At 41.4% G+C, this 27,812-nt stretch overlaps 1 protein-coding gene across 2 annotated transcripts; it reads right to left on the minus strand.

The window, feature by feature from the left end:
- Positions 1 to 10,219: 10,219 nt before the first annotated feature.
- On the minus strand, positions 10,220 to 27,627 carry LOC130596411 (carbohydrate sulfotransferase 9-like). Of its 2 annotated transcripts, XM_057403985.1 has the most exons (6): positions 27,422 to 27,627; positions 23,039 to 23,150; positions 22,878 to 22,913; positions 14,681 to 14,791; positions 12,179 to 12,326; positions 10,220 to 11,721 (listed from the first exon to the last, which is right to left on the minus strand). In XM_057403985.1, exons 5-6 carry the CDS (start codon positions 12,270 to 12,272, stop codon positions 10,871 to 10,873), a joined length of 945 nt encoding a protein of 314 aa, XP_057259968.1. In that variant the 5' UTR covers positions 12,273 to 12,326; positions 14,681 to 14,791; positions 22,878 to 22,913; positions 23,039 to 23,150; positions 27,422 to 27,627; the 3' UTR covers positions 10,220 to 10,870. The 2 variants fall into 2 exon arrangements, with proteins under 2 accessions (XP_057259968.1, XP_057259969.1); XM_057403986.1 differs by lacking the exons at positions 22,878 to 22,913; positions 23,039 to 23,150; positions 27,422 to 27,627 and adding an exon at positions 21,681 to 22,166.
- Positions 27,628 to 27,812: the final 185 nt, after the last annotated feature.

Here is a 27,812-nt window from a genome sequence, read left to right on the forward strand (position 1 = left end):
GAAGGAGAAACATGACTGCTACTGCTGAACCCAGGACAGTATCCACCCCTTATTCCATACCATTCACGTCATGCTCAGATCCCACATTTTCAATACACCATCGCTCTCCCACATATATACATCCATATACATACAGACCAAGAGAAAAAGATCATTTTCTTTGTGCATGGACCAATCCCTATAATGCTGCCGAGTCCGTTCAGTCGTGATGTCAGGTTCATTCTCTTGTAACAATCTTTCAGGGCAGAAAAGGCTGTGTGCAGTATTGGATCATTGCCTGCTGATGCTGGTCGTTCCTTTACTGTGGAACTCATCTGGTTCTATCAAAGTTCATTCTCTGTTGGGATGATGGTTGGAGGGAAGTCAGGGCCAGTTACTGGTGACCTGAAGACATCTAGTTGATGGGCTATAAAAGTATTACACAGCAGGCAACAGCATACAATTGAGTTCACTGGCTGTTTTCCCCTAAAATCAAATCCCCTTGAGGTGTACATCGGACTTCCCCATCTTCCCGCATTACCCACCAAGTATATCCAGGTCCCTGAGCAAAAACAATCCCACGAGTGGGTTTGCCTTTACCTGAAGCAGGAATAACCCAGACTGTCTTCCCCAGCAAATTCTTCATATGCACCACAGGAACTTTGTCCCCCTCTACAATATGTAAAAGTTCTGACTGGGCTGGGCCGGCCCTGTTGACATAGGCCAAGCCACAGCACGTCATGCCCAGGATGTAACTGGGAGTTAGCCGGAAGGGCTGGGAGACTGCAGGGTTGGAGGAGGTATGGGTCGGTGCTTGGTTGGGCTGGGGGGGCAAGTTATCAGTCAGCTGGTGGTGAGGTGTTGTATTCTCTTCCCTTGTTATTTCCTTTATCATTATTATCATTGGTGGTAGCAGTAGTGATTTGTGTTATACCTTAGTTACTGAACTGTTCTTATCTCAACCCGTGGGAGTTGCATTCTTTTCGATTCTCCTCTCTGTTCCTCCGGGAGTAGGGGGAAGGAAGGAAGGGGGGGGAGTGAGTGAATGAGCTGCCTGACTGGGTTTAAACCACGACACTCCTGAACTCATGGTCCTTTCCATTGTTCCATCATTTCAATGGGAATAGTTGCACAGTTTGTCCTAATAAACAGTGAAAACCAAAAGTACAAGGGGAAAAATACTACATACTTTTACTGGTATAAAAACCTATTAATGTGGTCTTTAACATCATGGAAGAAACACATCAAAGCAAAGAAAAATTACCAAGGGTATTTTGCTTATGCTTCCAATACAGTATTGCCTTAGGTAAGTACAATTTCGCAAGGCTGCATGATGACCAGACAGGAAACACAAAACCCCGCATCCTCTTTGAAATTGCAAGGAGGAGAACTTTGCTTCCCAAGTGGAGTTGTTATCCACCTGAAGAAACCCTCTTTGGGGTTAGCTTGGGGCGGGGGTGTATTTTCTGGGGAGAGGTGGTGGTGGTGTTTGTTTGTTGGAAGTTGGCAAGGATGACTGTTAATTAGTTATGATATATACTAACCAGAACCTGGGGGGGTAGGTGTATCAGTTGGAGGAATAATGAATCCCGTTTCTCTTGCAATGTTATCAAAGGCCTTGCCAAAGTGTTTGAAAAATTGCCTCATGAGGACATAAGCACCTTCAGAAGCGGAAACACTGGGCCGAGATGATACAGAGAAACACATACAGAGTGTCTAGGGCTTTGTTTGCTGGGTTTCATTTTTGTTCTAGGAACTCCTTTTCCCTCACAGGCATTTTTTGGTCATTTTTATGAAAGCCGTTTCTTTTTGATGCACACGCATATGGATTACTGGAAAACAATGTTATCTGCAGGTTTAATCCTTAAATACATCAGCAGAATATTGGCTGAGATTAAATAACAGAGGTATGGAGCTGCATTTCACACAGAAAATGCCTAATGGCAGATCGGATGCTCAAACATAACCATATATCACACCATGGTTTTCAGATCGTCTCATGAAGATCAAACTCAAAGAGATATTCAAAGAGGGTGAATAGACAACTATATCCCTGGGAAAAAAACACCGGAGAAGAATCAAAGCACACAAAAGAACATGCCTTTTCAAATGTCAGCAACTGAAAATTAACTGCTTCATAATTCATTTTTATACAACATTGAGCCATAAAGTTCAGTTAGAACTTAATGAAGGTGCTGATAAATGAAATCCATTATGCCGTATTTTCCTGCCCAGTTGCAGGCACAGTCCTCACATCTTAGCAAGTTAGAGAGGAAGACTTGAGGCAAACTGATGAACAAACTACTGAGACAAGAAACTCAGGGAAAGAAGGAGGTAATCAGAGGGGGAGAAAGAACAGGCATGAGAGCCTTTTCACATCAGAAGAATTGAAACACACGAGCGGTTAAGTACCTACCTCCCTTCGGGTAATCCTATCGTGCGTGGCTCACTCTGCACCACCAGGTGGCCCACTTGAACTTGGATGAGTCGTTGGTTTCTTGCTGCAAAGGCATACGGCGTTTCGAAGTCTAATTTCCAAGGGTGCTAGCTGCCAAAGGAAAAGGAAACAAAACTAAACTAAAACTAAACTAAATAAAACATCTAAAAGTCTGGGCGTATGAGGCTGGAGAGTCTGAACAGCTCCAGGTTCAAAAGCTGGATTAGAGTCTACATCTCACGTCCTAGGTATATTTGAATGCAGTGTCATGGTTCAGTCTTAAAAAAGCAAGAGGCAATGCCCTAGTACAAGAGTGACATTGAAATGACAGTACAAATGGGAATGTAATATGTGACACAGCACAGTTCATGCTTTCAATCTAGATGGCACTTGTAAAGTTACAGGATTGCACCCGGTTTTGGGCCCCATGCTTCAGGAGAGGAGGGGAAATCAACAAAAGTTGATTTCCAAGCATCTGTTTTCTCTCCTGTCTACAGTCACTTGAAATGTCCTGGCTGGACCAGCGCGAGCTCAGAACCCTTGAGGCATTCTTGCTGGTCAGCGTGTACAAGATGTGCCAGTCCCACACATAAAAGACTGTGATTTTCCCAAGACCCAACAGCTACAGCACCAAATCCTACTTTTCTTTTCAGACTACAGCATTAATTCTGGAAATGAAAAATTTTGTTCTAGAGTCCTCCTTAGCTTTAATTGAAATGTGGAAAGCACTCCACATACATAGCTGTAGCATAAGCTGTATTCACTCATCTGATGGGTTGATGTAATGCTGTGTAAGTATCTGAATCAGTTTGCTCATCTATTTCTGTATCAAAAATTATTGACATGCTTTTCAGAGTTCATCTGTCTCCCACACTGGAGGAATGTTTTGTGGATGTCTCCATAGTCAGACAGGAACATGAAGCACTGCAGTATAGCCCTGTAAAATATTACCAATACCTGTACAGTGCATCCATTCCTTGCTTGCAGGTGCCTTATCCTGAGGAAGGGAGGAGCAAATATTCACTGATATACTAATTTGCTTATATATTTTATCCTTCAGACACCACAAGATCATTATACAAATTCACAGAATCACAGACTGGTGAGGTTTGGAAAGGGCCTGAAAGATCATTTAGTACCAACCCCCTGACATAGGCAGGGACACCTCATTCTAGACCATGTCGCCCAAGGCGCTGTCCAGCCTGGCCTTGAGCACTGCCAGGGATGGAGCATTCACAACTTCCTTGGGCAACCCATTCCAGTGCCTCACCACCCTCACAGTAAAGAACATTTTCCTTGTGTTTAAGCTGAAATAATCAATATAGGCACCTTCTCTTTCAATGATAAATTTAAATTGTTAATTGTTACTGCAGGGTGTTGCTTGTGTCGAAGTTAGAGGCCCTTTCAGGTAGACCTGATTACACCTTTGCCTTCTAAACTCAAGCTTTATTAGAACAAAACTGGGGAAAAAAATAAGCAAACAGGAATTGCAGTACATGGTCTTTACTAAGGCTGAAACATCAATTCATATAGAAAAAATCATATGCAGTTTGCATATGAAATGGTTAATACAGCTATTTCAGAGCTATTTTTTATGTATATTAATACAAACTTAGAGAGACTAAATGTTCTCCTCTGCTCCAAAACCTGCAGTTTGCAGAATGTGGAGGCCAAATCTCTTTTGGATGCAAACAGAACACCAAGGCCTGAGTAGAATGAAAATCCTTGGCAGAAGCTGTAACAGATGCCTCACACGTAGCACACAGTCAGCTGCCAGCAGTAAAACAGGGTAATCCTGAAAGTCCTGCGACTGGTAAATAGCAGGAACTTAGGGAACACATCCAAATTCTGACACGGTATACAGCTAAGTGGGTATCTGGCTATGCACATCAACAGCTAAGTGGGTATCTGGCTCTGGACAGCAACGAAGAACATTACTACAAATAAAAGCTTTGTTGTCAGGCTTTGTTTAAGATTACAAAACCTAAAGGGCACTACCTGTAGCAATAGTTGCTATGCAGCAAGTCGCCCCAGAAAACAAACCCATGATCTCAGCCTTCTAGATAGGAACTTCATGAACAAAGAGCAAGAATTGGACAACACAGTTACTGCATGCCAAAAATCTTTAGGATAATTTATTCATATTAATTTGATTGATTTTCCCCATTTTTATGTCTTACCCATGCTTTCTGGAATGGGATGGACCCAGAACCAATTGTTGAATGTTTAGATGTAAGGTGGATTCTCTCCCAATTCAGTCACTCTACTTTTGCATGCTTATCGAAAACTGGATGTAGGCAACCCTGGGGACAAGTTCTCACAAGTCTTTGTGGGTAAACAACATTTAACCCTACAGAGAATGATGTCCCCTCATGAGAGAGGGTTTCCCTGTCCCTTAACATGGGCCTCTGTGATTTGATGTCAATGAACCCCAAATAAGCTTTCTCCCTTACCCACTAAACCTATCTGAAAGGAAGATAAGTTTAATGAGGAAATGCCTTAAAAACATACTTCATTTTACATTCATGTCTCACCTTGTAATATCTCACTCATGGAGCAGGTGCTTGAACAACTTTCTCACACAATCTGCCTTCTTACAATGGTTGCAATACATCCAGAGCCTGGATGCACCATGCACCTGGCAGCAGTCTGTGCCCGAGTAAGTCAGCATCTGCAGTACCTGTTTGCTGGCCCCTAACTGTGGGAACTCAGCAGGAGTCCATGCATGCAGTTCATGTGAATGATGAAGAAGGGATACAGGAAAAAGGTGATCCTGCCCCTTTACTCTGATCTTGTGAGACCTCACCTGGAGTATTGTGTGCAGTTCTGGTGTCCTCAACATCAAAAGGACATGGAACTGTTGGAACAAGTCCAGAGGAGGCCACAAGGATGATCAGGGGACTGGAGCACCTCCCGTATGAAGACAGGCTGAAGAAGTTGGGGCTGTTCAGCCTGGAGAAGAGAAGGCTGCGTGGAGACCTCATAGCAGCCTTCCAGTATCTGAAGGGGGCCTATAGGGATGCTGGGGAGGGACTCTTCATTAGGGACTGTAGTGATAGGACAAGGGGTAACGGGATAAAACTTAAACAGGGGAAGTTCAGGTTAGATATAAGGAAGTTCTTTACTGCAAGGGTGGTGAGGTACTGGCACAGGTTGCCCAAAGAAGCAGTAAATGCTCCATCCCTGCAGTGTTCAAGGCCAGGTTGGATGGAGTCTTGGGTGACATGGTTTAGTGTGAGGTGTTCCTGCCCATGGCAGGGGGGGTGGAACTGGATGATCTTACGGTCCTTTCCAACCCTGACTATTCTATGATTCTATGAAAAAAGGGGGGGGGGGGGATGCAATTCTGTGAATGAGAATCAGTCATAGGTTTGTAGGTAAAAAGCTTTCCCCATACTTCTGCTAAATATAAACTGGAGTATGCCTGCCTGGGTACTCTAAGTTCTGCTCTGAGCTCCAGAGCTGGCTGAACTTTGTGTGGGACACTAGATGATGTATAATCTCGTTAAGAACATCTCTACAGGGAGGGATGAAGGGACCCTTTGAGAAAGCCTTTACATCCTGCTAAACTTTGATAGATCTCCAGAAGAACCTACAAGAAGAATCCTGGAGGTACAAAGGAAGCATTCTAGTAGCTGTAAACAAAGGTGTGCGTGGGTAGCACTGAAATGACGTTGGGCTGTTTTCACAGACCTGATCATGTGTGGTAGCACTCATTCTGGCCTGCTGATTCTTTGGAGTTTTAGTCTCAGTATACTGACTGAGGTCAATGATCCCTTGAGCTTTCTCTTTAATAATCATTCTTACTAGAAGCAGCACTCTAATTGCACCCCTGTGTACATGTGATACTCAGTCAAAACTTCCAAGAGGACTTCCTGAAATTCCAGACATTTTTATCAGGTAAATTCTCCCCCTGTTTGATGTGATTTATTTACATTAATTTATGCAAGTTATATTGTCTAATAACTTTTTGTTTTATACTAAAGCATGACTTGGTATCTAATTCTGGAAGGAAGGAAGGAAGGTAAGTACTGTGACAGGAAGACGTCATGCCAGGCCTACACCACAACCACAGAGCATTAGTGTAGCTTTCGTTTCTTGTTTCCTTATTCCTTTTCCTGTTCTACCTCTCTGACAGAGCTTGAAGGTTTTGACTGACAGTCTGAATGCAGAAATAGAATATCCTTCTAGCTGTGAGCCATGACAGCTGCAGTTTGTTCCATGTGGGGTTTCCTCTTCTTTTCCTTGGTCAGAGGACACTTCTGTGAGCAGCAAACACTCAGGTGTTTCTTGCTCATGCCTTTTCTTCTGTTCACAGCTCTCCTGCTATGGGAGGTTCTCTGAATAAGAAACCACTCATCACAGTCAACATGTTAAGACTCACGCTGTGAAAAATTAGGGTTGTCTATGGGCAGAATCATCACTTTTAAATGGAGGAAATGCCTTCTTCAAGAGCAACTGGTGACGTGGTCTCCATTGATGACATGCACTGGCCAGCTATCAGGTCTCTATGTTACACTTTCACAAAGCAAGAATGGTGTCAGGTTCGTGGATACCTATCCTGAAAGGATGTCTGTGTGGATATCCATGAGAATGGCAAGATCTCACTTATTTTCTCCCTGCTGATAGATGGATTTGTGGGAAAGCTGCAAGCTTGACTTCATGAGATTTTCTGTTTGCCTTCTTTTTCCTGCTTTGATCCATTTTTTCTCCAGATGGGAATACTCATTAGTATTTGCTAATTCTTTAAGAGTCCTGTGAGACAGCTTTATATTAATGTACCAAAGCAGAGCCTTTGTGTTTGCTGTTGTCTTGCAGGGTGTGCCCTATGTTATGATTTGATGGAACATCTCCACGTCCTTTCTATTGTTTTAAACAGACATTACTGAGAAGGATGAACAAACAGATTAATGTTTCATCAATCACTATGGTTTATTAAGGTAATTAGAAACAAAACATAGCAATGGCTATATCACAAGCATATAACATTAAACCAGAACAGTAATTATAGCACCTCCTACCCCTTTGAATACACCACAGAACCTCGGCTCCAAGCCCCACCACAGCCCTCCATCCCTGCTCCCAACTGCAAGCACCCACTCTCCCAGGAAAACATCATCCAGAGTCAGCATCTGAAGGAAGGAAGCTCCACTGAGTGTTCTCTAAGCAAAGGCAGGAGAGAGGCCGGCTCAGCTCAGAGCCTTTGTTTTGCACAGTACTCTTGTAGGAAAGACTGTACAGGAGAGCTCTCTCCCAGGCCATGAAGAGACATGAAGAGAGAGTAAGTGTACAGGTGTCTTGCAGCTCTTGTAGGACAAGCTCCAGAGTCTTCATCAGCTTTTATTACATTACAATATCAATAATGAAGTAACAATAAGCCCTTTTATCAGCAAACTTACTATGCTGTCCAGTGGAATGAGTCTTGGGATTCACCTGGGAAATAACTACGGTGCAACAGTCCCCCCTCTGCTCTATTGCTCACACATTAGGAAATAGTATAAACCACAGTTTTCCACAAGCACTTGACAGCTATCACTAAAAAATACAGCCAACTCAATGCAATTACTAAAGACCTAGCAATTTTCTCCTGCAGATTCATGTTTTGAGCTCAGCCTGAACTTCCATGCCCATCTTCACAAGCTGTGAAGGCTTTCTACAACATATAGCGAGTGGCCATTGTTTTCATTAACTCTGAGGCATATTGCAGAGCTCTTACATACTCCTGTACCATAGCACAGCAGCTCTTGGCGGGGGAGTGTCCTAGGAAGTATTGTCTAGCTCAGAAATGGATATGTGGTAGATGGCTTGAGAATTAAAAGATGCCTACATGGGAATGTTACATATCCTTTATGAGGTAATGTCCATTTTTTTCTGTTTTCCAACAGATATCAACCTGTTATTCTCACTTTGTTAGCATTGGTAATGTACAACTTCTATCAGTTTGCTTCCTAAAACTGTTGTTATATGTGCACACATGCACACACATCTTCTGCAGGTTTCTTTTGTTGAGATCCAAACTAGTTAACAGCATTACAACAGCCAGTGGTTCCAGGCAATGTGCTACTTACAGTTTCCTGTAGGCAAATGTCAAATCTGAAAGTCCGTTGTGAATAGTTACAGAGATTTTTCTGCACCAATAGCCTCTGTTACTGACTAGTGCTTGTGATGACTGAATTAGCCATCCGTTTTCTGTCAGCACTGCAGGAAGAGCCTGAGATCCTGTGTGAAAGAGGAATTAAGAATAGAAAGCAGCTTCCATCTAACAGCAAGAAACTAGAGGGGAGTGTTAACTACTCAAGTGCTGATAACAAAGACACTTATCAAACTGTCAGTATCATTTCTTCAGTTTTTCTAGGCTGTCTGCTGCTGCCAGAAAATTAAAGTAGCTTTAGATATATTTACAGCTTTAGATATAGTTCTGGAGGGATGTGTCATGTAGAAGCAAGTTATGAAGCAAATCTTATTCCTCTCTTCCTCTGCATGATCTGACAAAGAAAGCAGGAGAAGCAGGTAGCTGGAGATGACTCTGATTCGGGGGAGAAGGGGGGAGAGAGACTGCATCCCTCTGCATAGCCTTAGCTCTGATGGGAATCATCTCCGGCTTCCTCTGTCTCAGCATAATTTAAAAGTAAAAGAAATTCACATGAACTACAGCATTGCCAGGGCAGCACGAGCAGTCCAGTACTGGGGGGTAACAGGACTGTGGGGACACCAAATATGGTGGTGGGGAGGGTAAGGTCCAGAACCATGAATGCAAATCACACGTTACATGAAATGACAAGCTTTTATTTTCTTGCTGTTCTTGCTTGGCCTTTTCACTTTGGATCTCTCCCTGTGCCAAAGCTGCCGCATTTGTGGAATAGTCAGCCATGCAAGAGCTACCAGAGGTACCAAACAGTAGTCCTGGCTTTGTGTGCCATCTGCCATCAAGAAGGGATGTAGCAAGCTTCTTCCTATGCTTCTTCCTGACACTATGGTCCCATAGGTGTCTCCAGCTGATGTTCAATATATCACTGCATCTTCCCTCTGAGATAGACCACCCTGCGCTGGACGCTGTCTTCACAGCCCTCATGACTCAAGTCTCTTTGCATCCATTTTTATCAGCCTCCTTTTCCCTCTCCCTTGGCCATGCTGCTGGCAGCAAAGGCTGTACAGATTGGTGGCTGCAGTGTCATTAAGCTGTTTTGTCCCTGTCATTTTCTATGTATTGAGAAGCTGTGAGCCAACTCTGGATCCAAGACTTGTCTGCCAGCCTTTGTACATGTGCAGATAGAGCTGATAGGAACTAAGTGCATTTGAGAGATTTTCAAGATGGCTCCTGAGAGACTGATATCCCCTAAAGTTGATGCTAATACTCATTATTGGTTTCTAAAACTAATTAATATGGTCACAAATTAATTTCCAATGTGACTAGGCAGTAGATTTTCAAAAAATGGAGTAAGCCTCCTGTGAGGTGAGAAAGCAGCAGGCAGAACAAATGTATTACCTGAAGTTACCGAGCTCCACCTAACTGCCATGCTCAGACCAGTCCCAAGGGCTCATGGGCTCCAGCAGGCACAAATGGGGAAAGCCCAAACATTGTCCCGCCTGTGCTGACTGCCCAGCCAGTTGACTGGGTGGTAAGTGCTTTTGGAGAATAGGTAAGAGTCACCTTTCCACTGAGGGTTTAAATCCTGCACCACCTCAGTGGTACAGTTTAGGGGTACATCTACCTACTTCTCAAAAGAAAAGATAAATTTTTCAGGCTTTCCCTCTTAAATCAGACCATAATGCTCACAAAGATGGTGAAAAGAGTGCAAATCACCAGGAACACCAGACCTGCTGCTCATCAGAAGATTTTGAAGATATAAAAGGGAAACCCTGGCTGGATTTTTGCCAACCAAGCTGCTTGAGAGATGAGGCTGGTGGGCTGTGGTGACAGCACTGCTAAGAGGGAATATAATCAGACATTAAATTCCATGCAATGCAGCTTCAAGCATCTGAAGTTATTTGCTTCTTTTCTACAGGATTCATGATTGAGGCTCTAGCAGACAACGAGTGGTTTGACTCTAAAGAAGATAATTTATTGCTTCTTATGTCTTTTTCTAATAAAAAATTGAAGTCCTTAATGTAAAAAAAAATATGTCCTAAAAATATTTGCTGTGGAAAACAACACTCTCCATCCTTCCCCTCTTGCCAACAGGCAAAAATCTATTATTTATAAACAGTCTTCATGAAACAAACATATGCCATTAATGATCAACAGGAAGACAATCATTTCATATAGGTAAAGTACTGTACAGTACAACAGATCATGTCAGGGATTTGTTATAAGAGTGCTTAGGATGATTAACCACATCCCCAAACACCAGTAGAATCTCAGCAGCAGTCAGTCGACAATCCACGTATCAAGCACCTGTGAGGACAGGTTCAGCCCATTTTGTACAGAGGAAACTGTTCTTTGTTTAACCTACATTAGTCATTCAGGGAAAAATAATCCTCATAGTCCATAGTATAGTTGAACAAGAAAAAATCCATTTGATACAATTTTTTGATCTTCTCAATTTGCTCTGAGTTCAACTGTCTGAGGTACTCCAAGGTGATATCACCATTAGTTCGTTTCTCTGAGCCATACCTCTTCAAGTTGGGGAAGTGCAGGCTCTTTGGTGCTCCAATGACCTTCAGAACATGCTCAGAATCTAACCTAAGAGTTTCATACTTACCCAGAATATCATAGTGAATGTTGCAAGGATCACAGAGGAGAAACATCGGTTTCCAGTGTATGTCAAGACTATTTGGTGGTTTTGCTACAATGAAATTGACAAACTCCTGAAAACTCACTTTTTCAGATGAATTTTTGTCTTTCCTGAACATTGCCCTAATCTCGTTAGCCACAGTGACACTGTAGAATGGCTCAGAGTGCAGAAGTTTGTCTCTGTAAGCTGAAACCAGGCGTTCCAAGGGATGTCTGGTGAACATCACTTTGGTGTAGTTGCCCAAAAATTCTTTTTGTATGACAGGAGGGTACGCCACCAGCTTCTTGATCAGCGAGGTTTGGTGGATGTGGTCATGCTCAATTTCAGAAGCTTCGGCATTTAAGTTTGCTTGGAGAAGAAAAATAGTTCTCTTCCAGTTGGAGCAGCCTACCTTGGGCACCTCACAGTAGATAAATTTATGTTTGTGCTCCACAAAGAGCTGGCTTGCGACATGAGAATCCAATTTACTTCTTAATTTGAGAAGACCGTTCTTTAGGCAGAGAGAAGCCAGTGTGCTTTTGCGATCATTCTGAATTGCCAGCCAGTCTTCAGTGGGATCAGGAAAAACACCTGCAACCAAGAAAGAACTGTAAACCATTAGTGTGAAATAGACTTACTAAGTCTCTTTCTTTGTGACACTCACATCACTCAATCTGTTGTCCTGCATATAAAAACTAATGAAGATGCTAAAACCAGTATTTTGTTTTCTGTCACCAGATTCCACTATGGCAAACCCACAATAAACTGTTCTGCTTAGTGAAAAGTCTGATAAAATGAAAACTTTCAACATGTTAGCAGTATTACTTTAGTCAAGATTGATGCTCTAATACTTCTAATGTCAACTGATTCTTTGTAGTGCTCTCTCTTTCATATATTGCTAAGCTAGCAGTAGTGGCAGCATGGCCTTGAATGTTTTCACAACATTGTTTACCACTAAGGCTCTGTAGTTACTTTCTAAAACATTTGAGAAAAGTGTCCCTGGTTCTAGAATACATTCAGTCTTTTTGTTGGTAAATTCTTTACTCACCTGTTAGGGGTTTTTGTCTCTTACAAAAAAAGCCAAAAAGAAATATCCCAAAAATAAAATTTGGGAGAAGGAAAATTAACACCTTCTGGTTCATATTATTTTCACAGGAAGGAGGATGACATGAACTCTGAAGTGGAAATCTGCCTTTCTGTCAACAAGGAAAAACAATACAAGTTAGATTTTGTATGACTGATATAAGAAAGATAACAGGGTATTCCCTTACAGACTTTATAATAGTAGAAAGACCTTTTAAGCCTATAAAAGCAGGCTTTGCTAATAAGTAAAAATTCTACTATGAAAAAGGCTCACCATAATTATACTGTTAAATTGAACAAATACTATGACCATTTCAAAGTATTAGAAAACTTAAAACATACATTCTTAGAACAATGGACTATGTATGAGCAAATGCTTCCCCCTTCTCCGCATGTAAATATGGTGTTTCTGCCAAGCAAATTCTATGTCCCTTAATATTGTGTAACAGTAACTTCATTTGTGATTACAGAGTTGTGTTCTTTTAAAAAATAACATTACATGTTAGAATCTGGAAGTACAAAGTTTGCTGTAACCTGCAACAGGCTTATCTGCAAGCCTATGATACATTCAGGATGAGATTCTTCCCATCTCTTGCCCTGAAGCTTTCCACTTTGTACAAATAATATTCACTGCAGGAGAATCCACAATCCAGAGAACCCTAACTGCTAGTAATAGATGAATTCTCACATTTTCTCTCTCCCAAAGACATTGAAGTGTTTATGTTTGCTGCCGTAAGAGCTCCCAAGTGTTTCACTCTGGCAGGAAGCATAAAGAAGCAGCAAAAGAAACAACAGGCAAGAAGATGTCCCATGTTCATAGATAAAAGGAGAGAAGACCAATGCAGTCCAACATTCAACATATTCCCTCTTCTGTGCTCACTCATTTTGTCCCTTTGCACTTCCTGGAGAGAGAGCTCTCTAAGCCCTCTGTGCAACCTTCCTGTGTTGCCCCCATTAGAAAGCTCTTCAGCAGCGTGCTATTCATCATTTTTTTGTTTGAAATAGCAAAGTTAAGTGCAAAACGGTAACTACTGGCAAATGTGACATTCTATTTCTTTCCCATAAAGTCTGCACCATCAAAAAAGTCAAGCAACACCATCTTCCTTTTCCACTTCTGAGTTTTTCACCCAGAACCTGATGGCAATAAAATCATCTTTGCCTGGATTTCTTAGCAACGTAACTTCTTTCTGTTTTGTTTTTACAGAGATACAACAGGACCACTCTGCAAGTTATTTATGATGCCCTCACCCCCTCAAGTGTGGATGTACATGAACTCCATCTGCCAGAATGGAAACTTTTCCTGCGTGTTCTGAGGCAGTACTAGAGGCAGCACTAGTTAAATTGCTGACAACGTACTTGCACACAAGGCTTCTTCCTTTCAGGGCTGATGGCTGATTGTTGTATCACACATCTTTACCCAAATATCTTCAAAATCACACAGTTAACAACATCACTCATGATTAAATCTTAGTTTAGACATGACCTATGTAATGGAGGGGGATGACTGTTCACTCTCTCTGACCTGTAAATATCATTATGAACAAATCTGCAGTCACATTTATTAATAATATACTTGCGTTGCATTCAATTGTTAAAATATTCATTCAAATCAATGCAACATTTTTACATATTGTGGTATTTAGTCAATATTTTTGTATTTTCTTGGCTGAATAGGATTGTTATAAAGGCTACAAGAAAAAACATAGGTTGATCTTCAGCCTTAAACCTTTGCTTCGCTGCACATCAATTCTCCCTTCACCATGTTATCTATTGATTTCTAATGCATCAAAGGATACTTTCAAGGCCAGCTAAAGTCAGACAAGTTGTTCACTGAACTCATGAGGTCCAAGACTGAGTGATCCCTTTGTATTCTTCTTCACAAGTGGTTTGAAGACTGTTTCATGCTGTGCAGCAATTAAAATAAATATGACACTAAACAATTCTGTAAAGGGACTCCTTGTTAGAGTATGGTTAGGAGAAAGAAATTGGGCCTTGTTTACCTTAAATGCTGTCACCTCAGAGTATAAGGGTAGTTATTGTTATCATACCTGTCTCAGGAATCAGAAAATTAACTAGATTAATTTACCCTATTTAGATACTTCTATCGTATATATTTGTTAATTAAATTACTGGTACAGAATATAAGGTCTGCCCTAAGACACATTTCATGTTGAAACGTGTCAATGAGTCACCAGAGGAGACTTGCCTCCTTGAGGGAAAGAAGCTGTTTATGAGCTAGCCAAACACAGGAGACAACTCCTCTACTAAAACATTTGTGGAAGCAAAAGGATCCTTATTTTAATTCAGGAGAATGATCAGACCATAAAGAGGGACAGAACAAGCAAGCTGAAAAGTGACAGGTAAAATCTTTCTGGACCCCTTAGAAAACTTCAAAGTGCAGACTGGCTCTAAGAGCTAAAGCCATCCAGTATCAAGTGAGGTCAAAATGATAATTAAAAGAAGCTACCTGAAGGTGAAGTCCAAAGGCTTCTTCTGAAGATGTTTCCTGATGGGGCACCCCAGTACGGAGTTCTGTGTAATGCAAGGTCTTCAGTGATGAAAATCACCTAAAAGCAACCTGAGGAACAGGAGGAAAGAAAACTCTGAGAGCTGTTTTGTCAGAAGAGGGACAAGTCACCTGGAAATAAAAAAAAAGAGGGGAGGGAAATCCAAACTAAAACCCACCTTTGTGATACATTCAGTGTCAGTAGATCAGATGAACTTTTTCTTCTATTTTTTCACTTGTGTTTTCCAGATATTTGTAATTGTGTTGCCTGGTTTAGATGCAAGGATTTAATCCTTCTATTTGCATTTTACCTCATCCTACCTTGAATTAAGTGTGATTTAAGGTAACTGGGTAACTACAAGGCATTCCTCAGTCAAGGTGTGGTGAATCTATTAACACAACAACTCCATAATAGTCTAGTTCTGCTGTAACCAGAGGGCAGCAGAACAGACTTCCACAGGCAAAGCAGAACAACAGTACCATAGAACTCAAAAAAAACCCCAGAAATACAGTGAAAAGTAGCACAGCAAATAGAGATCTAAATGTCTCTCTGAAACTAATATATACCCAGAGGGAGGAGAAAATACTGAAAACTCATTATAGGGCATTAATCTGCCTTGTCATTACTACACATAGTTGGGGGGTTGTGGATTTGTTTGTCATTTTTAATGAAGCGCAAGATCTTCTGGATAACTGCTGTACACTGAGCTTTTGGGTTTTGCTTGTTCTTCAGGTCACATCATTATAAATCAACCATTCATCACTGTGGTTTAATGTTTCCACCTCTGCATGTAGAATTATAGAATCATAGAATAGTTAGGGTTGGAAAGGACCTTAAGATCATTCAGTTGCCACCCCCCTGCCATGGGGAGGGACACCTTGCACTGTCTTACCGGATTCTGCAGATTTCATCAGAAATCCTTTTATGAGTTTCTTGGACATTACCACCTGGCAATAAGAGGAATGATCCTCATAGAGCTCTTGCAGAAACCTTTCAGAAGGATTTCTATCAGCTGATGAGATTTTTTGAGGCCTATCAGTTAAGTAGTGCTGAATTCCTTCAATGTGTGTCCAGCTGATCTGATGGCTTTCTAGTTTCTTAGCCAAAATATGCTGCAGTATCAAGTTAAATGCTTTATACAATTCTAAATCCACTATATCAATATTATTGCCTTAATCAACCAAATCCAAACAAAAATAGTATGTCAGTTTGGTGAGATCCATTTCCTATAACATAATCCGTAATTGCTCAAGCCAAGAATGGTATCAAAAGGGGAACAGATTATTGGAGAAAGCAATGCTAATCATCTTATGTTCATGCAAGATGGGGAAAAAAGTCTTGCAGCCTTTCTAAAATGACAGATTTTTATTGAATTCCAGCCTTCTTTGCACTGCTGATAATTCTACCATCTCCCTCTGCTAATCCATTGTCAAGATTCTTTCCTTCCTGATGTACACGCTCTTCACAACGAAACCAAACTAAGTTACATCATATTGTTTGTGTCTTTGTTCTTAAGTTTGCTGATCATAAAATGTTCTTTCCATTCTTCTGTTCCCTTCAAGAAATTTATGACAATTTTCTGCTTTTAATTATTTTCAACATCCCCTTTTTCTGTGTGCTACACTGGATAAGGAGGGGTGGCTGGAAACCTACTTGCACATTCCTGTATGTCAAGCTAGATCATCTGACCCAGAAGAGCTCTCTGTCTCGATAAGGTTGTGCTTTTCCAGGGCAGACACAGAATTGTCATATGCCTGAGTTATCAGATAACTTTTTCTGTTAAATTTCTTTCCCTTGGTTCTTTCACATCATACTTGCTTTCCATTTTGTGATACTAGATCTTCTGCAACCGTCCTGTACGTCTGTTCGTGGTCTGGATTTTAGCTATTCATACCATGTGTAGCCACACCACAACCACTCACGCTCAACCACCAACCCTGGCTTTGTACTGAGTTTGTTTTCCCCTCACCAAAACAAGGTCGTATATAGAATCTCTAGTACTCTTTCAATTAGGAAATAGAGAGTCCAAAGATATTTTAATGAGAAAGTCATATAAGTAAATTACTTGCAGATCACATGCAGATTGAAGTTCTCCTTCCTGCCATGCAGGTTTATTCCTAGTACAAGCACCCAAGGAGTACATTGCATTGCCTTGAACAGGTGTCACTGGCACATCATTCTGTCCTTGCACTACTAAAACAATGATTCATAATATAGCATTCCTTAATCACTCCTTAATCCATTCTCCTGAACCAATTGAAAAATCTGCAGTTTGTAAAGAAGTATTAAAAAAATCAGTCTGAAAAAAACAATCCTTTAAAAAATTAGAAGCCCTATAACTGGAAATGTTGAATAATGTTAAGTCTTTATGTATGGTACCTATTACCCAAGTACAGAAATTCATGTACACATACTCATGTGTGTGTATGTTTCTGAACTATATGGATGCGTATATAAATACACACACAAGTGTAGTTCAGAAACACATTAATATCAGTTATACTGGTGTATTGTTTGCTCCAAGTAAACTAACTAATTAGTTTGATAAGGATTTAAAGTCTCCTGCTGATAAACTTACAAAGGTGTGTCTCAAGCTGATTTTTTGCAGACAGGCCTTGGTCACAGCTGAGCCTATGGAGTGATCCTCTGTACCCCACTTGATGATAAGCGGGACGTGCCAGATTAAAAGAGTGAACTTACAACAACGCTTTTTTTGTGATCCTGATACATTTGAAGCCAGAAGTTAGAAAAACTACCAGTAGCACAGCTCAGTGGAAGGCAGGGAAAATCACTGGAAACAGGTAACATTCTCAGTCACTGAGTCCCATTCTGTACTTAAACCCTGTTAATCCCTTCAAAAAGACAACTGCAAATACATACATACTGATATGTACCTGGGTACACAGAAGGTAAGGAGGGGATGACGTGTAGAAACCCCCCCAGGGACAGCCGGAATAAAAAAAAAACAACCAGGAAAAACAGGCTTTGCTGGATGAACTTCTGATTGTGCTGTTATAACAGGGTGGACTGTGCCTTTAGAAGCAAGAGCCTTGCTCACCTGAATCTGTACCCACCTTGTTCCTCTGTTTGCTGTGGATGGACAGGAGGAAGGGAGAGAGACCCCAGAAAATGGAGTCTCAGCAGGCAGGCTGGTCTGCTCCACTTATTGGGAAATTATTAGTGGATTAGGGACCTTCAATAGGCCACAGTCAGTCAAGGGCTAGGAGAACCTTCTGATATAGTTCATGTTGCCAACAAGAGCCAAGGTGTGACATCATCTCACTTGCAGCAGCAAGGGCTGAAAGGAGTTGTGCTCAGTACTTGGAAGCTCAGGTACAATCTCAGTAGGGAGACAACATATGAGCTAGACTGGGAGCTACTGAGGAAGAGCCTGAGGGTGTCTCAGAGTAGCACACTTCACAGCAGTTGGGTGGGTACAAAGTCACAATTTCCAACACAGGCACAAGCTAAAACTCTTGTTCCCTGCAGTGGTCATCTCAGCTCTCCAGTACTGCATTAGATTTCTTCTCTGGTTTCAGCAACTGCAGTGCTACCTTCCTCATTTCACTACTGAACTGCTTATTATTCTCATTACATCACCTTCTCGTGTCTGCCTTTTAGCTTCTCCTTCTCTATTTCATCCCGTGGCATCCTTGTCTTGTCTTCCAAGGTTTTTCTTTACCTGTCATTTCCCATGCAGTATTAAAAGCTCACCTTTATCTCCTGATCGGTCATATTGCTAGCCCCTGCAACCATTAGCCCTCAATAACAAATAGCTTCTGCTTTCTCCTCTGCTCTCCCCCTTTTTGGAAGAAGTTTTTTTCTGAAGCACCTACAGAACTATTACATTTTTCACCTAAAATCACTCCTTGAAGTCCTTCTTTTCAGGGATGCCAACACCAGTTAGGCTGCCAGTGTGCTAGAACTGTTACCAAACAGCCCACAAAAGAGCAAGCTAAAAGAAAAGCCAATCTGGGGATGAAAAGAACCAAAATAAGGAGAAAAAAAAGAGTACATGGGTAAAGGCAGCACAGAGTCTGACAGAAAAAATGTCCCAAAGTGGCAGGGAGCAGCAACCTTAGTGGCAGACCCCAGGCCACGTGAAATAGAAAGGCTGTGTAGCCTGCTCAAATGATGTTGTGGGAAAGGGAGGTGGAGAATGGGGAGGTGGAGAATGGGAGTGGAAAAGATGTGAAATATAATTCAGTGAGGATGGAGAAGAATGAGTTCAAGGAAATGAGAACAGAAAGGATTATGCAAAACTAATCAACAAACAGATTAAATGCACTGCAGTCACTCATGCACTGGAACCCAACCCTTGTGTGATCAAACTTGTCTATGCTTTTTCTTCCTGTAGTTGTAGCCAGAAAGGCCACAGGCTTTTGATTCTGTAAGTTTGGCCACTTCCTATTGATATTGCCAGGAAGCAGTGAGGGACAGCTCTTCCCTTCAGATGGCAGCTGGGAGACAAGTGCAATAACCACATGGCCAGCCTGGCAGAGGCCTGACCAGCCTGGATCCAGCACCACCTGTGGAGGGTGATACCTGGAGATGGTGGCCAGATTCAGCCAAGAAACCAGACCATCACCACAGTAACATCAGCTCATAAGTGGGCCCAGCTTGGCTGGGCCTTGGGGAACTGGGGACCGGACCTGCAGCAGCATTGCTGGGGCAAGGACCGATGACCTGAGGGGCTGACATGGGGTCCTGGGCTGTAGACAGGGTAGGGGAAATCCACAACAGCAAAAAGCCCCAAAGGGGGCTGAGCAGGGATAGTTGGTGCCCTGTTCGTGCTTTGGGGGCCTGGCAGATAATATGAGAACAAAGTCCATCCTCTCTACTTGGTTACCTGATAATGGACTGTGTGGACTTATCTAAATGCATAATTCAAGGTCCCATGCACATATCAACTGCCATTTAATCCACTATAAAACTAACCATAGGACAGCAACTTTTACAGTTTTCTTCTAGCAACCTTTACAATTTTCTTCGAGGGAATCTAGATGAGCCTAAGAAACCTGGAAAGTAGGAAGAAAGGGAGAAAAGAGAGCATGGAAGAAAAGCTTAGAACATGATGTACTCCTACTACGGTGGCAATGAATACCCTCTTATCAGGCTTGGTTTTGGGATATGGGGCCTCACAAAATCCCTCTGCTATTCTCACTATGTTGATAACTAGGTCTCTGGCTTTTTGTGTGTCTTACAGTTCCCTCCCATATTTCTCAGTCACTGTCAGTAATAGCAATGTTATCCTTGCCATTGAAGTTTATGTACCTTGTCTCAACCCTAGATCCTCTCTGTCCCTTTCCTCTCTTCACCTCCCTGTGTAAACTTGATTCATTCATTCCTGCCATTACACACCAATTGCCAGACTGTTTGTAATAGCCCAGCCTCTTAGCACACAACCCCCAGGCAACCTCCTGGCTGCTGTTCACCTCATTTATAGCCTTCTTGTATTCCCTCCTCTAGTACCCCTCTACCGTAACTGATGGCAGCCATTATCTCACTTTCGCTTTTTATACTCCAGTGAATAAAAAATATCTCTCCTGGAATTATTTTCCTTTTTGCACCCATCTCATCAGCTTCTTCCATCGTTCTATCCCAGCTTTTGACCCTCATTTTCAGGATCCAACACTGTTTTTTTCAAAGCCATATCTGTACTCTCCCCGCAACTCTTCCTTTGTTAAACCCCTCCAAAAGCTCCCGTGCTTATGTACAAGTACTTACACCAGTGTTTTGGTGCCTGCTCCTTTACAGAAATAGCCTCTTCACCTGAAACATTCTTCCTGACAAACTGTGTACATGCATTCTTCTCCCCTCCTACATGAATCTAGGCCTATTTTTCTTTTCTTTTCTGGTCTCCTCTGTATTGTGGGACAAGCTGTTCAGGAGAAATGTTATGTTTAAAATCTGCTTATATGAAACATACTTTTACATCATACTCTGGCACATGCAGTAGCAAATATGAAGAAATTAGGAAAGAGTAGGATTAAAGTGGTGCATGAGGTAAATCAGAGAGCATAGAGTGAAGTATCAGCTGGCTTTTGGCAGCACAGTCTTGCAACTAAAGAGATGACACCTCAGAGTATTTAGCATTACAGTACACTCTAAGTTCAAAATAGTCTTGCCGATTCAGTTACAGATATGAATGCTCAAATAATCTGCAAATCTGGTTTCCAGAGCCTGCTCAAGCACTCAGAAAATGAAGAATGGACAGTCAATGAGTGAAAAGGTGGGGGCTCCACACCATTTGGAATCATTGTGGCAGACAAAGAGCTCAAACTCTCACCCTAAAACCTTTTGCCTGATTCATGCACACCTTCCCTCATCTGCTGTAGGTAGTGGGGATCCTAATACACAGCTCTAGAGCATCTCAAGAGCACGTCCATCCTGTGAATGGAATGTGTCAAGTTGTGTGGAATATTTTGTTTCTTAAACACAAGTGTTAAAAAACTAAAGAAAAATGTATTCATGTGGCATCATAACAACATGCACAACAATCACTGTCGGTGGTAAATCATTTAGCTCCCTTGACTGACTTTATGATACTCTAATGGAATAACTGACAGAGGCAGCAGATTGCTATCTTCTGAACAAACCCAGCATCAGTAATGATGAGACCCAAGCTTGTCAGACTTACCCGCTGATAGTCACAAAATGGCAAGACTGAGGCATGCAGGATGCCATCCCTGACACTGGAAGAGTTTGCCCCTGCTTCCCCTGCTCCCACCATCAGCACAGCCTGACCACTCTTCCACTCCTGATACCTCCAATTCCACCTCCTCGCACCCCACTCCCTAGCAGCTCTCCAACACTGAGTTCCCCTCCTGTTGGACATAATTTGCATGGACACCAATGCTTTTCCCTCATCCCCCATCCCATCACAGGTGTGACTCCTTCCCCAGTCTCTGCTTCCACTCCTCAGGCTAAATTTTAACCCGGTCTCAAGCAAACCCTTACCTCCAAAAGCCATCCTTGTATTATTTCCAGGCAGCTTGCCCAGCAAATCCTGTTTTCCACCTTCCCAAATGCCCATCCAAGCTCATGCGGATTCTGCTGTTCAGTCTTCCCCATGCACAAGCCAGCTCTTTGCTGGCTCCCACTGCCAGACTCCTCCCTTAGTCTCCTCAGTCAGCCTCACAGCCCCCCACACTTCCGAACCCAGCTCATCAGATCTGTCTTTCCTTCTTCCAAGCCTCCCACACAGCCACACTGCTTCTCGCTCTCAGCCCTGTACTCAGCTAGTCCCAGGCTCTGCACTTCAGCTCCTTTAGCTATTTTAGTATCTCCCAAACTGTACTGACACATTTTCCTTTCTCTTCCCTCCCACATCCATTTTCACACTACTGATCAAGGCACAGCTTCTTCCTGCTGACTTCGTTCTTCGAATCTATTTCACCACTGATCCCCAACTTTCCCCCATAAAATCTTGCTCGTGCTTGCCCTGTTATTCAAAATGGGTGGTTTACTCCTCTGTGCCACCTCAGTCCAGCAAAGGTTTCACTGAGAATATACAAGATGAATGTCCCCTTAACCTCAGTTTTCAAATGCTTTTTCCAAAGCCTGCAATCTTAGAGGAGAGGTCACTGGAACCATTTAGGATGAGAAAAAAGAGTATAGTTTCCAAATGCTCTGTATAAAAACACGTAAATTCTCTTTGTTCAAAGGCTTTTAAAAGTTATCTGAGGCAGATACCTAGCATGGAAAACTTCTGCTAAATTTGACAAAATCCTATGCAGCTGCAAACTGTATTGAAACAAGAAGAGTTAAGGTGCATATTACCATTAGCAAAGACAGAAAGTTAATGGGAGCCTCTGTCTCTTCATTCAGGCACCAGAATCCTTGCAGCACCAACTTTTAGCTGTATGTTTAACTCCCCTGTTCTTAACTGAGGAGACCTACAGCAATGAGAAATAGACAGCCAAAAAAAAATCCTCTGTACATTCACTTCGTCATGGTGTGATTTCAAATGCTAAGTAATGTCTCAGTTTATTTCTTGAGAGATTCAATGGCAATTTCTAAATATATAAATGAAAAAACTAAAGCAAACCCCCAAAAAAATCTCTATGACAAAGAAATCTTTCTCTGTGAAGATTTGACTATACTATGAAAATCACAGTAACATAAAAAGTTATCGACAATGCAATTTTTACTCACCCTATCAGAGAACCTCAGTGGAGATTTCCCATTCCTCTGAGTGATGTTAAATAGAAAATAAAGATTAGACAAAGAAAGATCAATACAAAGGGACCCAGTACTTTAATTTTATGCCTAGGTCTGCAAAGGAAATAGGGAAGAGGCTTTTGTCTTCTCCTTACCAGGACTTCAAGGCTGGGCAAAGCGTTTCTGCTGCCACATAGATGTTTTCCCAGAAAAGCATCTGAAACACTGTAAACGTAGTATTTTTCTATGTTTTGATTAAACGTCCACCTAAAAGATGCAAGTTTTTCGCTGTGAATGTTTAGGTAGGCATCTCCAGTTGCATATTACAAAGCAGTGTGATGTGTCTGTCTCTGGGTATAATGAGCAGCGTTTAACCACTCCCTGTGTATGGTCTACAGCAGCTGTCAGAGCCTGCCAAACCCTTCAACAGCAGCCTGCCAAGAGGCTGTCTGCTAAGCAACCAAGAAGGAGGATGGTTGGGAACATGAGGGTAAAGGTAATTTGGTTGAGAGCAACTGTGATGTGATAATGTATATTATTTTTAGATGAGGGACAAAAGAAAAGATCAATTCAAACCCAAGGGACTCTATACAAGAAGACTCCAGTAAGCCCTGGGAACTGGAAGGTAAGTTCTCATGGGAAACACAGCCAAAGCAGAAGGAATTCAGTAGAGTTGGCAGTTCCTTAAAGGAATGATGTTTAGGGTACAAACACAAACAATCCCACACAGTAGGAGGATAGGAAGTATGGTCAGAGATCAACTTGGCTAAGCAATATGGTCTTCAATGACCTGAAACACAAGAAAGAAATGTACAGCAAGTAAAAAACAGGTCAAACTCCTAAGAATAAGTAAGAAAGAATAGCACAAGATGCTGAAACAAAGTCAGAGAGGATAAAGCACAAATTTAACTGCACAAAGAAATGGACATAAGGGATAGCAAGAAAACAACTCTGTAACAAAAAGAAAACCCTTGTGATAGCCCACTTGCAGAAGGCTAAGTACATTTTCCACGGCTCTTCATAAAAGGGTGACCAGTAATTACACAACTAATAACTAAAATCAGTAAGAAAGAATTAATCTAAAAGGAAAAGAAAAGGTCTGAGAATAATTTGGAAATACTGCAGTTCACCTCATCCTCAAGTATGCCTGCAAAACATGTCTCCAGAAGAGCTCTATACTGGTCATTGACTGTACTAAGTCTCCCTTGGTTGTGATAGGAACCTACACCCCTGCACAGATATAGATGGCTATTTTATAGGCAGCTAAATTTAGGTGAAATTAGTCCTATCTCCATAGTGACAGCTGGGCCTGAGGAAGTGCATATGAAGATACCTTGAGAACAGAGTGAAGCAAGCTCAGAGCTGTTAGCTTCCTCTGCATAATCTCAGAAGTTGTGCGTGAAATGTGTGACCACATTGCTCAGATTTAAAAAGCAAAAAAATGAGGAAGAGACAAATTCTGGGAAAAATACTGTAATTAAAAAAACCTATTCATGAAATAGTTTTTAAACCTATATTGTTTTATATTTTTGACATGTTGGCTATTAATTTCTATAACAGGGCAACAAGTCTCATAGAGAAGCAGAAGGTCATGTAGTATATTTTAATTTTAAGAATGTTATTGACATGAAATCATAACATTTTCAAAAGTAAATGAAAGTGAAACTATTTCAGGGAGAGTGCAGACTACAAGGGGTGGGGAGGAGAGAAGAGGGAGGGGGAAATAACCACAAACTTTAAGATTAGTTTTTAATCATTTGCTATTGATCTCCAAAAATATAATCAGTGAGATTTCATCTGGATCTGCTCTTGGCCAGGTAATAGCCCAAGTCACTGATGACTTGAATAAAGAAGACGTCCTTCAACCTTGTAGATAACAATAAGCCCAGGTAACACACTGCAGGACACAGTAAATCCAGAATGCTGTTGACAAAAAAGAGAAATTACCTGTAGGAGAAAATGTGTTTGGTTTTACATGTGTTTACAAGTGTGAGGTTCTGAGGGGTGCGGTCGATACACTGGAGGGAAAGGATGCCATTCAGAGAGACCCTGACATGTCTTAGATGCAAGCCAACACAAACCTCATGAAGTTCAACAATGTGAAGTGCGAAGTCCTGCACCTGGGTTGAGGCACAGCTACAGGTTAGGTGGAGAAGTGATTCAGAGCAGCCCTGCGGAGAAGGACTTGGGGGTGTTGGTCGATGAGAAACTTAACATGAGCCAGCTTCAGTGTGCGCTCACAACCCAGAAAGCCAACCATATCCTGGGCTGCATCAAAAGGAGCATGACCAGCAGGTCGAAGGAGGTGATCCTGCCCCTCTACTCTGCTCTCGTGAGACCTCACTTGGAGTGTTGTGTGCAGTTCTGGTGTCCTCAACATAAAAAGGACATGGAACTGTTGGAACAAGTCCAGAGGAGGCCACGAGGATGATCAGGGGACTGGAGCACCTCCTGTATGAAGACAGGCTGTGAAAGCTGGGGCTGTTCAGCCTGGAGGAGAGAAGCTGTGTGGAGACCCCATAACAGCCTTACGTATAAAGGCAGTCTCTGTCCTCCTGCCTGAGCACAGTCCTCTCAACTATAACATAACATCAGTATCAGTGACTGAGACCCAACATGCCAATAGCTGTGCTCCTGAGCCTGTCTTCCAGTGAAGTGGAGGATGCAATAAAAGGTTTGATAAACTTAAAAGTTCCATGCTCTAAGTCCCAGTACACAAAGCAATAGCTGGTCCTTCGAGGATAAAAGATGCATTGATATTTCAGATGTAAGATGGATTTTTGTGACAATGTGGAATTGTTTCACAGTATCAGTATTCTTATAAGGCTGCAAAGATGAGAGATGTCAGCCTAAACTATGCTAATTAATAAGAACAGTATCTAAAACTGAGCAACAATTACAATGAACCTCAGCTTTCCCACAGCTTCTACCCCTCCGAAAAGAAAAGAAGCCATAGCAGAATCTGGATTTAGAATAACTAATGTAGCCTTGGAAGAGTACATCTGCATGAAGGCCTGCAATGATACCCTCTGAAAAGATCATAACTTTTTAAATTAGTCACTCTACACTGATTATTATTTTTAACAGATCCTAGTTCAGCCTGAACACAGCAGTATACAGAAAATACAGCTTTAATAGCCCTTTATACAGTTATTTAAGAAACAGGATGTGATGCCATGTTGTATAACCATACTACAGTGACTAAACATACATATGCCTGGCTCACTCAGGGCTTAACTCACCATAGCAGAACGAAGAATGTCAATATGAATGACAGAGGAAGACAGCAGAATCACATTGTGCAGTCACAATTAAATTGCCCTTTTAGAGGCATCTTTTGCTTCCTCCACACAACACAGAAATGACTAAACGTATAAAGCACACCACTGTTTTACACTGATGTGCTTAGTCAAGAAAATCTGCTAATACAGTTGACAAGAGTTTCTAACTAGTGAAGCACTCCTAGAATATGTGAAGCCTGAGGAGAAAAACCCAAGTTGACCTTTCATTTCAATTTTCTTTGTTCCAAATTTAGAACTATTAACACCTTTCAAAAGTCTAAAATTTAAAAAAGATTGCAGCAGAGTGTGAAATAGAAACTAGTAGTGAATTAGTACTCTCAATAAGCCGTGGCAATCCTTGCAAGAGCTGAAAAACAAAGGCAGCTTACTACTTCTGAAACAGCGTAGTAGAACTCATCCTACAGGTAAGAGTGCTCAGAAGTTTAATTATGAAAAGATTTCCAAAGCAGCTTCAGGTTGTGACACAAAAGGAAAGAGTATCTTGGAAATAATCTCAATAATGAAATGGCAGTAAAAGAAGACACTTGGGTGCATTTTTGTACTCTGTATGTTTTCATGAGTAAATGTCCTTGCACAAGCATAAAGACAGGTTTAAGACATCACATTGGTAGATAAATGTATTTCAGAAGGTCAGAAGGGCAAAAATTCTTCTGCCTTGAGAGCACTTTCTAGGGAGTTGCAGCTAAAAGTTTTAGATAGGAAAGAAGAAACGGGAGATGCTAAATAAGATTGTGTCCTGGTTTTGGATCAAGGCAGACAGAAAAGAAATACAGAAAATGTAGAATATCTGTGAAGGTTAGAATAGTCTATAAATTACAACAGGATTTCTTCTTTATACTACTATTTTAAATCTATTACCTACAAAATAGTTAGCATTTTATCTTATTTATGCTTGTCTTTTATACTGATTACAGACAATACTCAGTTCTTAGGAATTAGTTACTGGATATCTAGCAAAAATTTTGAGTGCTTATTATTTTCTTTTCACTGCAATGAAGGCAATGTAAAAACAAAATCAAAAACACAACAAAGCATTAACAACTGCAAAATTATTTATGAGTCTGTAGAGATCAATTGAAAAGCCTTTGACATCACTAAACTTGAAGTCAGAACACAGTACCTTTTAAAACACAAATAGAGAATAAAAATACTTTGATTTACCAGCAAACATCCCAAAGGAATGAAAATATCATACTAATGTTCTAAGAGAAATATTAAAAAAAGAAGAGAAAGTACCTCTACAACATTTTCTGCCTCTGGAGCTTCCTGTGCAGATACCACTTTGCAGAGCTCTGGCTCCAGTTTGCTTTCTGTTTACTTAATGCCTCAGCTCAAATAGAAAGAAGGTGTATCCCTGAATACTGTACGTGCAGCACAACCCATTATGGTCTGTCTTCAGCAAGAGAGTTTGAATTCTTTTCTTAGCTGTATTAGACCCTAAGAAAAAATTGAAGAAAATATTTGGGCTGAGTGACATTTACCTTAATTTTTAATATTTAGTTTAAAATATTTTCCCCCATTCTATGCAACCTGTTTATTTCTACTTCAAAAAGGAAGATTTGGAAATCTTTCTCCAGTGTCTGTCCTTAACCCTCTTGCAGATCACTGATGGTATTATGGAAAATAT

This window comes from Pezoporus wallicus, unplaced genomic scaffold (assembly GCF_028554395.1).
Source record: "Pezoporus wallicus isolate ANWC-B61680 ecotype Strahan unplaced genomic scaffold, APGP_CSIRO_Pwel_v1 contig_8673, whole genome shotgun sequence".
Lineage (NCBI taxonomy): Eukaryota > Metazoa > Chordata > Aves > Psittaciformes > Psittacidae > Pezoporus > Pezoporus wallicus.

Coding starts and splice junctions, on each gene's coding strand:
- LOC130596411 (XM_057403985.1), bottom strand. CDS start 12,272: ATGAACCAGAAGGTGTTAATTTTCCTTCTCCCAAATTTTATTTTTGGG. Junction 11,722..12,178: donor GAGACAAAAACCCCTAACAG/GTGAGTAAAGAA, acceptor TCTTGGTTGCAG/GTGTTTTTCCTGATCCCACT.